The 14,163-nt window shown below is 33.1% G+C and overlaps 1 protein-coding gene across 1 annotated transcript; it reads right to left on the bottom strand.

Annotated features, from left to right (window-relative positions):
* Positions 1-8,842: 8,842 nt before the first annotated feature.
* LOC148627595 (plasma alpha-L-fucosidase-like) lies at positions 8,843-13,238 on the bottom strand. Its single transcript, XM_088575574.1, has 8 exons — positions 13,096-13,238; positions 12,383-12,489; positions 11,473-11,600; positions 10,795-10,928; positions 10,369-10,457; positions 10,011-10,140; positions 9,567-9,737; positions 8,843-9,187 (listed from the first exon to the last, which is right to left on the bottom strand). The coding sequence occupies exons 1-8, from the start codon at positions 13,236-13,238 to the stop codon at positions 8,932-8,934; spliced, it is 1,158 nt and encodes a 385-aa protein (XP_088431700.1). The 3' UTR covers positions 8,843-8,931.
* Positions 13,239-14,163: the final 925 nt, after the last annotated feature.

Here is a 14,163-nt window from a genome sequence, read left to right as displayed (position 1 = left end):
GCCACACACTCGTTAAATATAGGCGTTCTTCGGCACTGGTGATAATATTTTGGATATTTACTCTTTCCAATTAATTATCCTATTACTGTTTTCTTTGTGAAACAATTATATCATGAACACTTGTTTGAACTTAGACCTCTCCTGTTGTGAAATAATGTCATTTAGTTTTATTTACTGTGATAAATCTTATGTTTTATTTTTGTTTAATAACTGAATCAAAGTTATAATAAAATTTTATATGAAGGTGTTTTGTTAACTAATTAGTGAACAGAGGTAGTAAAAAGTGCATGTACACGTTTTTCGAATGTCGGTTAAACAAGGACTTAGCTTAGGCTCCAACAAAAACTAGTAAGACGAGACATCACATTGATGATCTTAATTTGATAACGAGTTTAACAACTTTTAATTTACAATTGAAAAAAACGTGACATAATATAACTGATTTCCTCCAAGTGCACTTATACATATTAAAGTTTATGAAATTATATTTAAGACAATTTAAAAAAAAATTTCACTAAAGATGAATACTTTACATCCATTTACGTAGTAGTTTCACTAACGATAACTGTAGGACTTATACAAGGTTAGTCAAACCAGGAATCTCTTCATATTTATACAACCATATTTATCGTCACCAATTAGATTGGTGTGAAGAACACCGCCAGTTAAGACACATGGTTGTACAAAACGTCATTGAATTCGTCGAGAGAAAAAAAAAATGTGTAATATCGCCTTAAAATTGAATTGCAAAGTAAAAATCAACGGCGGTTTTTGACTTGCCAAGGTTTTTTTTTTAATTTGCATGTTTACCACAGAATGAAATCATGTTTATTGTACATAGTAGACTTTAAAAACCGTTTTTCTACATTCTGCTAAATTTGAAGTGGGTCCAGTCATTTTACATATTTAACTCAACAGATATATTGAAGAGGATAATAACGACACAGGAAATTAATACTAGGCAAGTTTTTGAATAATATCGGAGTTTATATTTTTTTTAATGTGTCGATTCTTATGCAAATGGTATCGCTTGACCAGGGTGTTGGTCATTCCTTGAATCTGCGAGTTCGTCTGTTATTAGGATAGGATAGGTCTTCAAATAACGAAGTTCAATTCACCGAAATATAATACGGCTTTTTTTGTCTCATCTTTTAGGAAAATCATTTTTTTCTTCCAAATTAAAATTGTCGTACAAACGTATTGTGCTCACAATTGTAAAATTTGGCGTTTTGTGAGGGCGCCCTGTTTTCATTCACAAATACAGGCTGTTAAAAAGTCGGTTTTGATTATGACTAATATGTTAATTATCTTAATGTCTTGCAAAGTAAGTATGAGGGATAACATGAAGCTGTAATTTAGATATTTAGATATGGACATGCAGACAATATTGACGTTATTTTGTAGACCGTATTTTTGTGCTAATTTTAAGCCAATTTGTATGAAACTCGTGCATGGTTATCGACCACAGTTGGTTTAAATGTAAAGATTTTGTAACCAGGTACCTTCTGAATGAACTCTCAATTTTGTGTAATGATAAGAAGTATTTTTAATTAGTAAACAAAAAGTTCAATATCGGTTTTACAAACTCGTAAATGCGGAATTTCGCGTGGTCCATGTATTATCTACCACATATTGTGGTCAGTCAATAATAAGTACGCCGCCAAAATTACACTCTTGTGTTGTTGCGTTTTGCTAATGATATTTTGTGTACTATTTATTCTACTGGGTTTATTTTGTAAAGTTTGCAAAAAATCTTCGATAGAATTTTATATTTATGTTCTTATTTTAAAAAATTTTTCAAGTGACATTTATAATACTCGGACCAATTCTGAGTATGATACGTTTTAATTCCGTTTTAATGGATGTCTTCACAAACCCCCAAGCCTCCCTGGTCCCCTACTTTGTTTTCGTTCATTTGGAACGGAAAATTTAAAATAACATGCAAGGTTAAAACGAACTATTCCCATATGAAATATGACAGTTTGGTATACCAAGGCGTAGAGCAAATCGCTATCGTCTATGCTATCCCGCCAAGAGGCAGGTGCAATGAAACTGAAATATCCTCTCTTTTCCCCCAAGATATTCTTATAACCTGACAGGCTTCAAATCAAAAGCTATCCCAGTATCCAGTAACAAACTGTATATTCATGAAGGATACCGGTGTACCTGCTAGAATGTTCAATACATTTACTCGCTTTTAATTCATGACAGCGTAACTCAGTTAAGAACCTATTCTTTCGACAGCTGGGTAATATTAGTGACAATTATATTTTTTTTAAGAAAGTGTTCAATGGATAATAAGTTCTTCAAACCAAAAAATATTGTTGCTGACACATAAAAACAAATTGGTGATAAAAAGTTCTTGGCGATGCAGGTTTTATTGCATTTCATGACCTTTCTGAAATCGGATACCACTATACAACACAATGGAAGTTTTTTTTCTTTCTTTTGGCTTGCATTGGCATGTTTAAAGTGAATATCGGCGATATGGAATAAAAAAAACTAAGAACAAATCAATTAGGATACAATAAAGCACTGTTTTGTTATGTGCAATAAAATAAACTTTGTGTTATTTCTGCTATTTTCTTTGAATTGCATTTATTGCATTATATTGGTATGGTCTTTTTTTCAAAATTGATACACGCTTTCCGTTTCACAACAACCTGATAGTATTCGTTGTATCCAGGACAACAAGAAATTATAGACTGTGTTCTTTTGAGTTAATTATATTCTATGTTTATCACAAAGTTTGTCAAGAACCGAGATGGTCATGTAAAACTTAGGCGTACTAAACAGTTTTGTTTAGTATTATATGACTACATTTGGAAATATACGAAATATTCACACAATAGTCGAAATGGGGACTTGTAATTAAACTAATGGAGAAATGACACTTTCAATGCTGTCATTTAAGTAGGAAATTCGATATTTTACTGCAAATGTTAGATATCAAAAAATAATTTCAGAAGGTTTATATATATATATATATAAACTTTCTAATTTTACATTTCAATACCTCAAAGGTCAAGATCGGCCTTCCATTTCGGACTGCTAAAATTTGAAAGTTTTTGGCATGTTTACCAAAAACGACTGCAGACGGCACTATTTGCCAGCTTTGCTTACATGTAGCTGTATGAGATGGAATTTTCTCACCAGAAAAGGGAAGTTAGTCATACAAAAAATTTTGAGGCATTTTATTTGTGGATCGAATAATGCTTATTACATCGAAGGTGAATTTCAGTACTCCGAAGAGAACAACATACCAAAAACAAACATATGTTATCTTTCAATTCATAATTCAACCCGAGATGGAAACGAAATAGCAAGGAACATCAAATATGGAAGTCGGCCCTGTTTATAGGAGCAGTTAAAAAAATTAGGCACCAACAAACACGAAATGATTCAATCATTGTTGAACAGTTGTTGTGTGTGCTAAGAATTCCTTAATTATAAAAAGAACTGTCAAAAAAGAAAGAAATATTGCCAACAAATATGCCATCAAAACCAGTTAGAAAATTTGTAATCGTATATAAGTGTGCCTCACGTTTTGAAGATTATGATACATTCTAAAACAAATAAAAACAGATATATCGGATTTGCCATATATGTTAATTTGTTTTCAAGTAAACACGTTTGACTCATATGTACTAGCTTGTCTTTCCTCGACATTTAATTCATTTTCCTCTTATTAGGCATTGGTAAAAACTGACAATAGATATATTAACACATTTTGTTTGATTTATCAGAATGACTATTTAAGTGTCAGTCTTTCTAAAAATCAGACAGTAAGTGATTAATTCATGTACGTACAAAAAACACCGAACTCTAGATCAGAAACAGTTACTGATCACATAATCAGTTTTTCACTTGGTTAAAAAGTAATCAAGGGTACCAAGGTTATAGCGGTAATCAAAAGAATGTAATCCAGGGACAAAGACCAGACACACACAACAAAGAACATAAAGTAACTAAAATCATACATACAAAGTAACAAAAGCAAATGAGCAACTCGGACTCCACTAAAAACTGGGAGCATGGGCCAGATGCACCGGTAGGGTAAGCGTCCTCTGCTTTCCTAGAAACACCCACCGAGTTGCTCATAAAAAGTCAAGTCTGGGGTAGAGAAACGAGGAAAAGAAAACTATTACCCGCTGAATAAATCAGTTTTTTTCATGGTGCAGATGGATGCACCATAACGATCCACGATTCATGATGACGACCATAAAACTTCTGAAGTGATGACTTCAATCTTGGAGCAACATAATCCTGTTCCAGAAGCCTATTTGTTAGAGTTCTAGCGCGATACAAAAAGTCTGCGTAGTTTCGGCGAGCTCTGGCATAACGTATGAGTTGTGATATGAATACTCCATACGCAGGTGCTGGAGGGATGTTGCCACAGATGAAAGGAAAGTTGACAATTCTGAATGAAAAGTCATCACGTTTGTCGTAAAGTTTGGTCAATGGTTTTCCTTTACCATCGAAGTGTAGGTCAAGATATGAGGCTGACTTCACAGTGCCTGTAGTATCCTTTATTTCAAGTTCTTTAAGGTTGATGCACTGTATCAAATCCCCGAAATTAGGATTGTTTAAAGATAATACGTCATCTATATAACGGAAACTAAGATTAAAGGATCTAGCCAAACGATATTTTTGTTTCGAAAAAAAAAAAACGATTTATAATGTTTTTAAGTCGGGATTTTAACTGAGTATGGGGAATAGAAGTATACAGTGTTGAAAAATCATAGGTTTTAATGCCATTATATTCAGATAATAGTTTTGAATTGATTGTCTCCAAAAGATCTTTCTAATTTTTCAGGATCCACATTGATTAATACCATTACAGGAGTAACAAGAGTTGTGGTAGGACTTGCAGACCTTCTTTGAAAGTTGTGAGTATAGAAGTTAAAAGTTTTGAAAGATACTTGGTGGTACATTTTGCAGATCTAGCTATGAAACGTTGTTTGTATGGATTTTTGTGGTGTTTAGGAATCCAGTACATAGACGGTAAATCAAAATCATCGTCCTTGGTAGAGAGACCAAAAGAGGATAGCACAGATTTATGGTTTTCCATAATCTCTTCTTTGGAGAGTGTGGTAGCAGTATAGGTCTTATCACTGCTATTATTTTCTACGTCTACCTTTGATAATTAAAAAAGTATGTAAAACGTTTTGCAGACAAAACAATGTTGTTTTGGGCTTTGTCTGCTGGTACGACAACATATTTGTCACGTCATGTATAGTAGACAACGTTTTTGCTACATCAGGGTCTTTGAAAACTGATGTAGCCTTTTCACTCATTGACCTACTTAAAACTTTCATTCGTTTCAAAATTAAAGACCTCATGGCCTTTAACCACTCTGACAGAGCATCGATGTCTTGTTCTCCTTTTATCCATTGTCTTGCATAGTCCTCCAAGGCATCCATAAGAATTTTAAAGTTATAATTTCAATTTATGGAGCGTGGTTCACGGTACTCGAGACCTTTAGAAAGGATATTACATAGAGATTCATTTTCGATGATGGTTAAATCTCCTGTAATGACGTGACCAGAAGGACCATATTTGAATGGAGAGTTTTTGCAAGAACAGTCAGGTGGTTTAGCCTTGAAGTCCTCTATCTCAAGGTTCTGCAACTCAAGGTTCTGCAATAGACTTTTATAATTGAAAATTTTGGATGCAATTGGTGAAGTATAGGAATATGAAATAATTGGTATGGATTTGTCTTTAAATATGAGGGAATTTGTTAAACATTACGCCTTGAGCAAATAATTATATATACAAACGTCTCAGAATGTGATGACTCTATTCGCTACTCTGCTCCATTGGATCAAATTGATACAGGGAAGATAACTTAAACTTATAGAAGGGTCTGAAAAAATTCCCAACAATGTAAGAACTGTCAAATTTGCGATGCAAATGTTTAGTCGTTCCCTCCGCGGGACTCGAACTCGTACCGCTGTGACATCTATGCAACACCGCCTGCACCAAGTCCAGCGCCCTAGACCCTTCTATATATATAAAATTAGCACTTAGCCAGAGTTATCGTTTCTGATATTGTATTGATTTGGTTGATTTCAGTGGGAGAAGAATGTAATATTTTCTCAAAAATACAGATCTGAATACAGAACAGATTATTGTTATAAATATCGTAAAAACATAGCATATGCAGACTGAAAAAGCATGGTTTGTTCGGTGGGATTTTCTACATCATGAATCACTTCACCATTGATAGTGTCTGAATTTTCTATGGACTGGTACTTAAAAGATTGAAAATGAATACTAGTCATATGGCAAACCAAACTGAATATGCATATTTTTCTTGTATGATTTCATATACATATATGCTCAATAACATATAAACTTCATAAATCGTTATTCTTTATGTTATCCAATACCAATAAGCGGAACACCCAAGCCCATTTACATGGCAATCGACTGTACGGAATATTTGAACAGTTACATTTATTCCTCCGTGGGATGTTTTGTTCAATTCAATTGAAATTCGGTACATAACAGATAAACAAATGAGTTGTTGTTCGGACTTGGTGCTCCAATGCATAAATAATTTCTTGGCGATTTTAGAGTAATAGCATACACAGCTTTTGTTGCCTTTATTTCTTGTTCTGTATACCTAAATTCAAATTAGTATTTTAAAAGACATGAACATGTATTATTGAACTTTATAACACGCCCAATGCTGTTAATAACTAAGTTCAACGTGTGTAAAAAAGTGTGATTTTTGAAAAATTAATACACACGTTATTGCTGTCCACTTAAAATCATACAGAGTTTGAATTATGCATTAAAAGAACTCCTCATTGTACTGACATTCAACAAAGATGTTATGAATATTATACACAAATAAAATGCCTAAAAATTGAACAAACTTTAAAAAAAAATGGAAAGTGACAATTTTTACACAGATTTAGAATTCTTCGGAGTTCAGAGACTTATTTTTAATTTAAATTCACTTTCTTTAGTGAATGAAAAAAAGAAACTAGTATAAAAAAAAATTAAGAAAGTCAAACTATATTGTTGGAATATATCTAGAACTCCTAACTAAAAACACTTACAACTGAAACGTATCAAAATAAAAAGGATAACATGTTTCAAGAAGTCGATTTTCAATTCATGATATATGAATTAAGATATAAAAAAATTGACTTTGCTTATAATCAAATTAGTTGACAAATGGGAGAAAAAACGAAGTCAAAACGATGATATTGAAAGAACAATCAAATAACATTTTTGAGTGTACGTGTTAATTTATTTGTTTATTTTAATTTATTTTAGAGAATGATATATCTCGGTGACAACTTACCAAACGCGGAGTAACTGTATCATTTTGATAATTCCATAAGAATGATCCATATATATAGCTTCAAAATTAGTTTTTAACCAACTACTGCTGGTGCTTCATTCATGAGTAACTTTCAATCGTAGAAAAAGCAGGATTGGAATATATTTGTCCTTTGAGATAAAAAAATTACCATCTAAAAATCAAAAAAACAAGGCAACATACACAGCATTTCATTTAATTGATGAATATATAAACCGCCTTATCAAAATTGGAATGTTTTGTCAACTTAGTCAATCTATAGTAGATGATTCTGTGAATCAAGACATGATATTGTAAATGTCAGAACTGAGGGACAACTAACTGTACTGGAAATTATAAAAACGTCATCGGGTTTGTTGGTGAAATATATCTTGTCACTGGTCTTTCAAATGATCTTAGTTCCTTTTTCTTACAAAGAGGCAAATACGTTCTTTCATATTTCATTTCACGAAATCGAGTATTACTGGAAAATTATAAGTGATACGTTAACATTTAATGGCACATGGAATATTAGGCAAATGGTAATTAAAAAAAACATAACAAAACAAAACAAAACAAAACAAACGCTATCAATATTTATATTCTCATGATCAGCATAGATCTGTTTGAAAAAGTTAAAATAGTAGAGGATAAAAAAAAACCATTCTATCATCTTTTTACACCAAGTTTAATGATAGATTTTTTAATATAACGCGAGCTGGGAACAAAATAAACAAGGAACATCAAATACGAAGTCAGCCAAACTAGACAACGGCTATTACATAAGATTTACTCATTGTTGAACAGTTGTTGTATGTGTTATGAATCTTTTAACCAAAAAGACCAAAAAGAGATTGTCAAACAAGAAAGGAATTTTGCCAATAAATACTGTGAAAGTGCAGTTATTCGTCGGATACCAATTTTCGCGGTTTTCGTGGGTAGTCCCAACCACGAAATTTGGTTCCAATCGAAACGGAGTTTCCCATCGATGTGTATACTGAAAACCACGAATTCAAGAATCCATGAACCTGTGTTCCTTCCCTAAACAATAACGTGTCAACATCGAGTAAATATAATTTCCAGTATAATTTTAGAGTATCAGTCAAAAAAATCAGACGGTCGATAGTTCATCCATGTAAAAAAATCATCGCACTCACTTTTATTCCTTGTTCAAAAACAGCTACAGATCACATAATCAGTGTTCTTTTTCATTTGGTTGAAAACTGCGATATGTCATGAGAAACAAAAATTAAACGGATTTAACATGAAATTAGCACTTAGCAAGCGTTATAGTTTCTTATACTGTACTGATTTGGTTGATTTCAGTGGGAGATGAATGTAATGTTTTTTTCCCTCAAAAATACAGATCATAGGTCAGAATACAGAAAATGTAGCATATATAGACTGAAAAAGCATCGTTTGTTCGGTTGGGTTTTTCTACATCATGAATCACTTTACCATTGGCAGTGTCTGAATTTTCTATGGACTGGTACTTAAAAGATTGAAAATGAAAATTAAACATATGGCGAACCAAACTGAACAAGCATAATTTTCTAGGATTTTATATACATGTACATGTAAGCCCAAATAACATATAAACTTCATAAATCATTATTCTATGTGTTATCCAACCCCAATAAACGGAACACCCAAGCCCATTTACATGGCAATCGACTGTACGGAATATTTGGAACAGTTATATTTATTCCTCCTTGGGATGGTTTTGTCCAATTCAATTGAAATTCGGTACCTAACAGATAAACAAATGTGTTGTTGTTCGGACTTGGTGCTCCAAGGAATAAATATTTTCTTGGCCATTCTAGAGTAATAGCATACACAGCTTTCGTTGTCTTAATTTCTTGTTCTGTATACCTAAAATTCACTTAGTATTTGTGAAAAGACACGAATAAGCAATATTGAACTTAACAAAATGCCCGATGCTGTTAATAACTATGTTCAACGTGTGTAAAAAGTATAATTTTTTTTTATAAATTGATACGCGCATGTAGTTTCTGTCCACTTAAAATCGTACAGGGTTTGAATTATGCATGGAAAGAACTCCTCATAGAAGTGACATTTAGCAAAGTACAAAACAGATGCAATTAATAACTTTTGCTTAGAGCTGGTCATAGCATATATGATTCGTTTCTTGCATTGTCGCTGTGATATGTCTTGCTTACAACTGTGTGTCCGTGTTTACTTATTTATTTTAATTTATTTCAGAGAATCATAGCCCTTAGTAATAACTTACCAAATGCTTGGAGTGACTGTATCATTTTGATATTTCCAAGAGAATGATCCATATATAGCTTCAAAATTAGTTTTTAACCAACTCCCCATCTGTACCAGTCTTTCTTGATAAACTGGTTGTATAGTACCATCTGCTGCGGGTGCTACATTGATGAGTAAGTTTCCACCTCGGCTGAAATTGTAGAAAGAGCAGAATTTTGTATTTTGGCTTTGGGATAGAAACTATACCATTAAAAATTCAATATAACACGACAACATACACAGCATCTCATTTAATTGATGAATACACAAACGACCTTATCAAAATTGGAATGTTTTGTTACGCTCAATTCTGTACAACTTCCAAGGACTTCGTTTCAGTGTGACTGAGTGTCACATGACAAAAAATGCAAATCCAAACAACTATTCTTGCAGTTTGTCAAGATGTGATTGAACAAACATGTACCTTATTGTTTCCACTAAAGTTGTTATTAATTCTTCAGTTGTGACAAAATCATTGAGTTCCGCATCTCTTCTGTAACCTTTAGACTTCTTGTCAATGGATAATGTTGATTCCCATTTCTTTGCATTGGCATCTATATGATAAAAATGAAACTAAAATGTCGATTGTACCTAAAACAAAACGATTCTCATCAAAGCAAATTAAAATAAAATGAAAGTAATTAATACTACTCAAGGTTAAAAACTAAAAAATATTAATGCGACAACGGGTATCTTTTTCTACGTTTTATGAGCTTTGTTTATTTGTTTTAAGCATTTCAAAAATACACACACAATTGCTGATTACCATACTAAGTAATTACTTGGTTCAAAGCAAGTAAAAAAGCCTCCATGTTTGCATGGTGTGTCATTCCCCCATCTGTCATTGACAACCACTTCTTCTTTGACAGGGCTGAAGAATAGAAATATATAACCGCATACCGTCGAAATGAATAACATAATTGTCATACTATTATAAATTTGCAGTCATCTATAAAGTTGTAACTTAGATTTTTAGGACAATCAACTTGCAACTGTATAAAGTAGCAATTAAGACAAGACAAAATCTGCCTTATACTCCGTGATTATTTATAATTGCATAAAAAAGATCGTTGAAAACGAATGAAGCATAAAAGTCGGGCTTACAACTTCGAAGTATAAGTTGCCCTAAAGTAACACTGCATTCATGCTAAACTTGGACGATGGCTTAAGTGTGCAGTCCAGATTAAACCTCTCAAGAACAAACCAACCTACTATTATACAGCCATGCCATAAGGTGAGTGGCATTCCAGTAGGAAGAAGGTGCATTTCCCGTGTTATCTGACCATAAAATATCTGGTTTGTAACGGTTTACTAAATCGTGTAGTTCAGGCATTGCCTTCATCTAGATGTGTTTTAAAAAGATAGAGAGATATCATGGAGACACAAGTTAACAATTTTTGAATGAATAAAATTATGGCGAGTTAAACGATTTTTTTTACCATGTAAATGACTTGAAAATTGAAGCGAAACTGAGGTAACTTAATTAGTGTATTGGATGTCGGGCGTAAAAAAAAATCTTATCGATCAAAATGATTATAAAATTAAAAATGAGCAAACGTTAATTAATCATATTGTTATCTTGGACTGATTAAGATGTCCCATTGTTTCCATAGAAAATCAGTAATTGCGAGCTGCCTCATACCAAATCTCCGAAGAAGATCTATAACTTCTTCCTAATTCACTTCGCTAGCGGCTAGCTTATAGCATGTGAAGAAATTGACAAGTCACGACTCCGCAAAGCGATTTATGTAGTACTGTTAATTTGCATAGAGACGGAGTTAAGCAGGATTTGGCTTTGAAATAGTGAATATATCCTCTATGCAAGAGATTGTTAAGTAAATAGCGGTGATTTTATACACGAGTCGGATTTTAAGAAATATACCTACAGAAACATAATGTTGCGTCTTATAATTATTGGCTTGGTCTCTCAAGAAAACAGGATGGAACCATTCACTGAGCGAATAATACAATCCAATGCGCATAAATTGTTTCCGTATCGACTCCACCATCTTTCCTGCATTGAATAAATTTATTTCAAATTACACATACTATACAATATCACATTTCTTAAAACATTATAATCAGTTTGAATTTAAATTTCTTGATATAAACACGGTGGAATTTTATAAGACAATATCGTACATTTTAACGCTTACTCCATCCATATAACCATATATGACTGAACATATAAGAAAAGTTATTGTAACAAAAAGAAAATTCAATTCTTAAACAGGATATGAATCATATATGTACACACAAACGTCTAAGAATGTGACGACTCTATTCGCTACACTGCTTCATCGGATCAAATTGATACAGGAAGATATGTAAACGTATAGAAATGTCTGAAAATTCCCAACGATGTTAGAACTGTCAAATTCTCGATGTAAATTTTTGGTCGTTTGGGACTCAAACTCGTACCGCTGTGACATCTATGACAATACTGCCTGCACAAAGTCCAGCGCCCTAGACCACTCGGTCAGCCAGGCTATATAAAAACATAGCTTTCGCTGGCCGGGTCATTCCTCCTCGTAGGATTAATCTAGGGCTGTAACTTAGTACATGATGTATGGTAGTACGGGACAGTTCATTTAGATGTTATTATGTAGGATAGTACTGTTCCGTACTACCACACATCGTGTACTCAGTTAAAGCCAGCTTTCCATACGTTTTCATATCTTCCCTGTATTAATTTGATCCGATGGAGCAGTGTAGCGAATAGAGTCGTCACATTCTGAGACGTTTGTATATATATATTTTCACATGAATATAAAGAATATAGGGAAAAAACTCTACCTACAATATCTGTTTTGGGTCCAACATCTATGGAGTTCCAGTTGAAAGAATAATTTGACGGCCACATACTGAACCCCTCAGGCGATTTTGCATTAATGACAACATATCTACAATAAACCACAGTAAGTAAATTCCATTTTGCTTTATAATCAAATAAACTTGTCTGTAAAATCAGAAAAAAAAAAAAAACGGTTAAATGATACAAAAAAAATACTGAAATAAAATAAAATAAACCCAAAATATCATTCAGTAAAGAGACTAGATAGATAATTTTATATGATAATATCAGGCATTACTGAGAACACTGGTCAGGGACTAATCGTTATGGTAAGCGTTTACAGTACTTCTTTTTATGAATACACACTTGACTTTAATTCATACAATACAAAATAGATATAACAGTTAACAACAATAAAAAAGACATTTGTTTGTATCACAATAAAATTATAGTATTGAAAAACACATTAACAAAGCGTAAAATTATCTTAAACTTACTCCGCGCCAGCTGATTGTAAAAGCATTGCCATTTTATCAGTGTTTAAAAATTCCGCAGTAAATAACGCAGCAAAGTCTGTATACGTAAAACCCGGTTTGTAGTTTATTCGCATAAAATTTTCAAGTTGAGGGTCCTTCTGTTTCTTCCAGTAGTACCAAAATGATTCGTTGAGAAAACTTGGTACTGAATAAACTCCCCATGAGACCATAATACCTACTTTAGCACCTGTATACCATAGGGGTACTGGTCGTTTGTCCAATGAGTCCCATGTTGGCTCATAAATGGTAATATTCCGACTTTCAATCTCAGGTTTGAATCGTTGACATTTTTGTTCAAGGCTTTTAATTTTTTTGTCGACATTTTCATATTTTGCAGTCACGATAAGCAATACATTGCATATCGAAAAAGATAATATCCATAAAAATGTCATCATATATCAATAAACAATCATAAATGTGTACAAATAGTCAAAGCTATACACGGTTACATTTTAGATAACAGCAGATAGATAGATAAAGGCAACTTTGGAAAAGTGATGTTTAATGTGCAATCTGACAATCTACACCGTGTCTAACCCATAACGCAGGTTTTACGATTTCAACGCCGGATCCATGTTTTTTTTTCTATAACGCCGGGCTTATTCATTTACGGTCATTTCGTGAGAAAAAAGTGGGTAGCTTTGGTAAGTTACTCTGATATGAATGCCCGTTTAAATAACCTATACAACAATATAAGCCTTCGGTGCTTAAGTGATTAAACTTTACGGGATTGCTTATCTACAGAGGTAAAAGCGTACTGTTTTCTCAATCATTTGTGAAAAGCAAATGAAAACAAAGCGAGTTTTGACTCTTTCATCTCAAAACGGTCGGTCTGGAACCTAAAATAGCTCTGAGGCTCTACTATTCAGAATGTGAAAAAAATCTCAAAGCATGGACACTACTCGTTACAAATTTGCAAAGTTGCTTCCATATATAAAGGCAGTGTTTGGTGCTGAGTGTGGCAGAGGTGTAAATTTTTGAAATAGCGAGTATACCCTATCCTCTGCGCAGGAGACTGCGAACTGACGGTTGTTCAAGGACAATTACAATAATCTAATTAGCGGTAAGTGGGATCAAAGACCGGAACCGAATGTCGATCCTCCCTTTGGATGAAGTCTGATTCAAACAAGTCAGTTTCTTAGGAGTGTAGAAATAGGTCAGTGTTTTCCCATTTAATTTATATTTATCGTTTATAGTCGGAATTAAAATAACTATTTTTTTTTCGAAACTAAGTCAGATCGAGAATC

The sequence above is a fragment of the Perna viridis genome, chromosome 1, assembly GCF_037379345.1.
Source record: "Perna viridis isolate PV_CMFRI_1.1 ecotype Kerala chromosome 1, ASM3737934v1, whole genome shotgun sequence".
NCBI lineage: Eukaryota > Metazoa > Mollusca > Bivalvia > Mytilida > Mytilidae > Perna > Perna viridis.
This window is presented reverse-complemented; position numbering and strand designations above follow the sequence as displayed.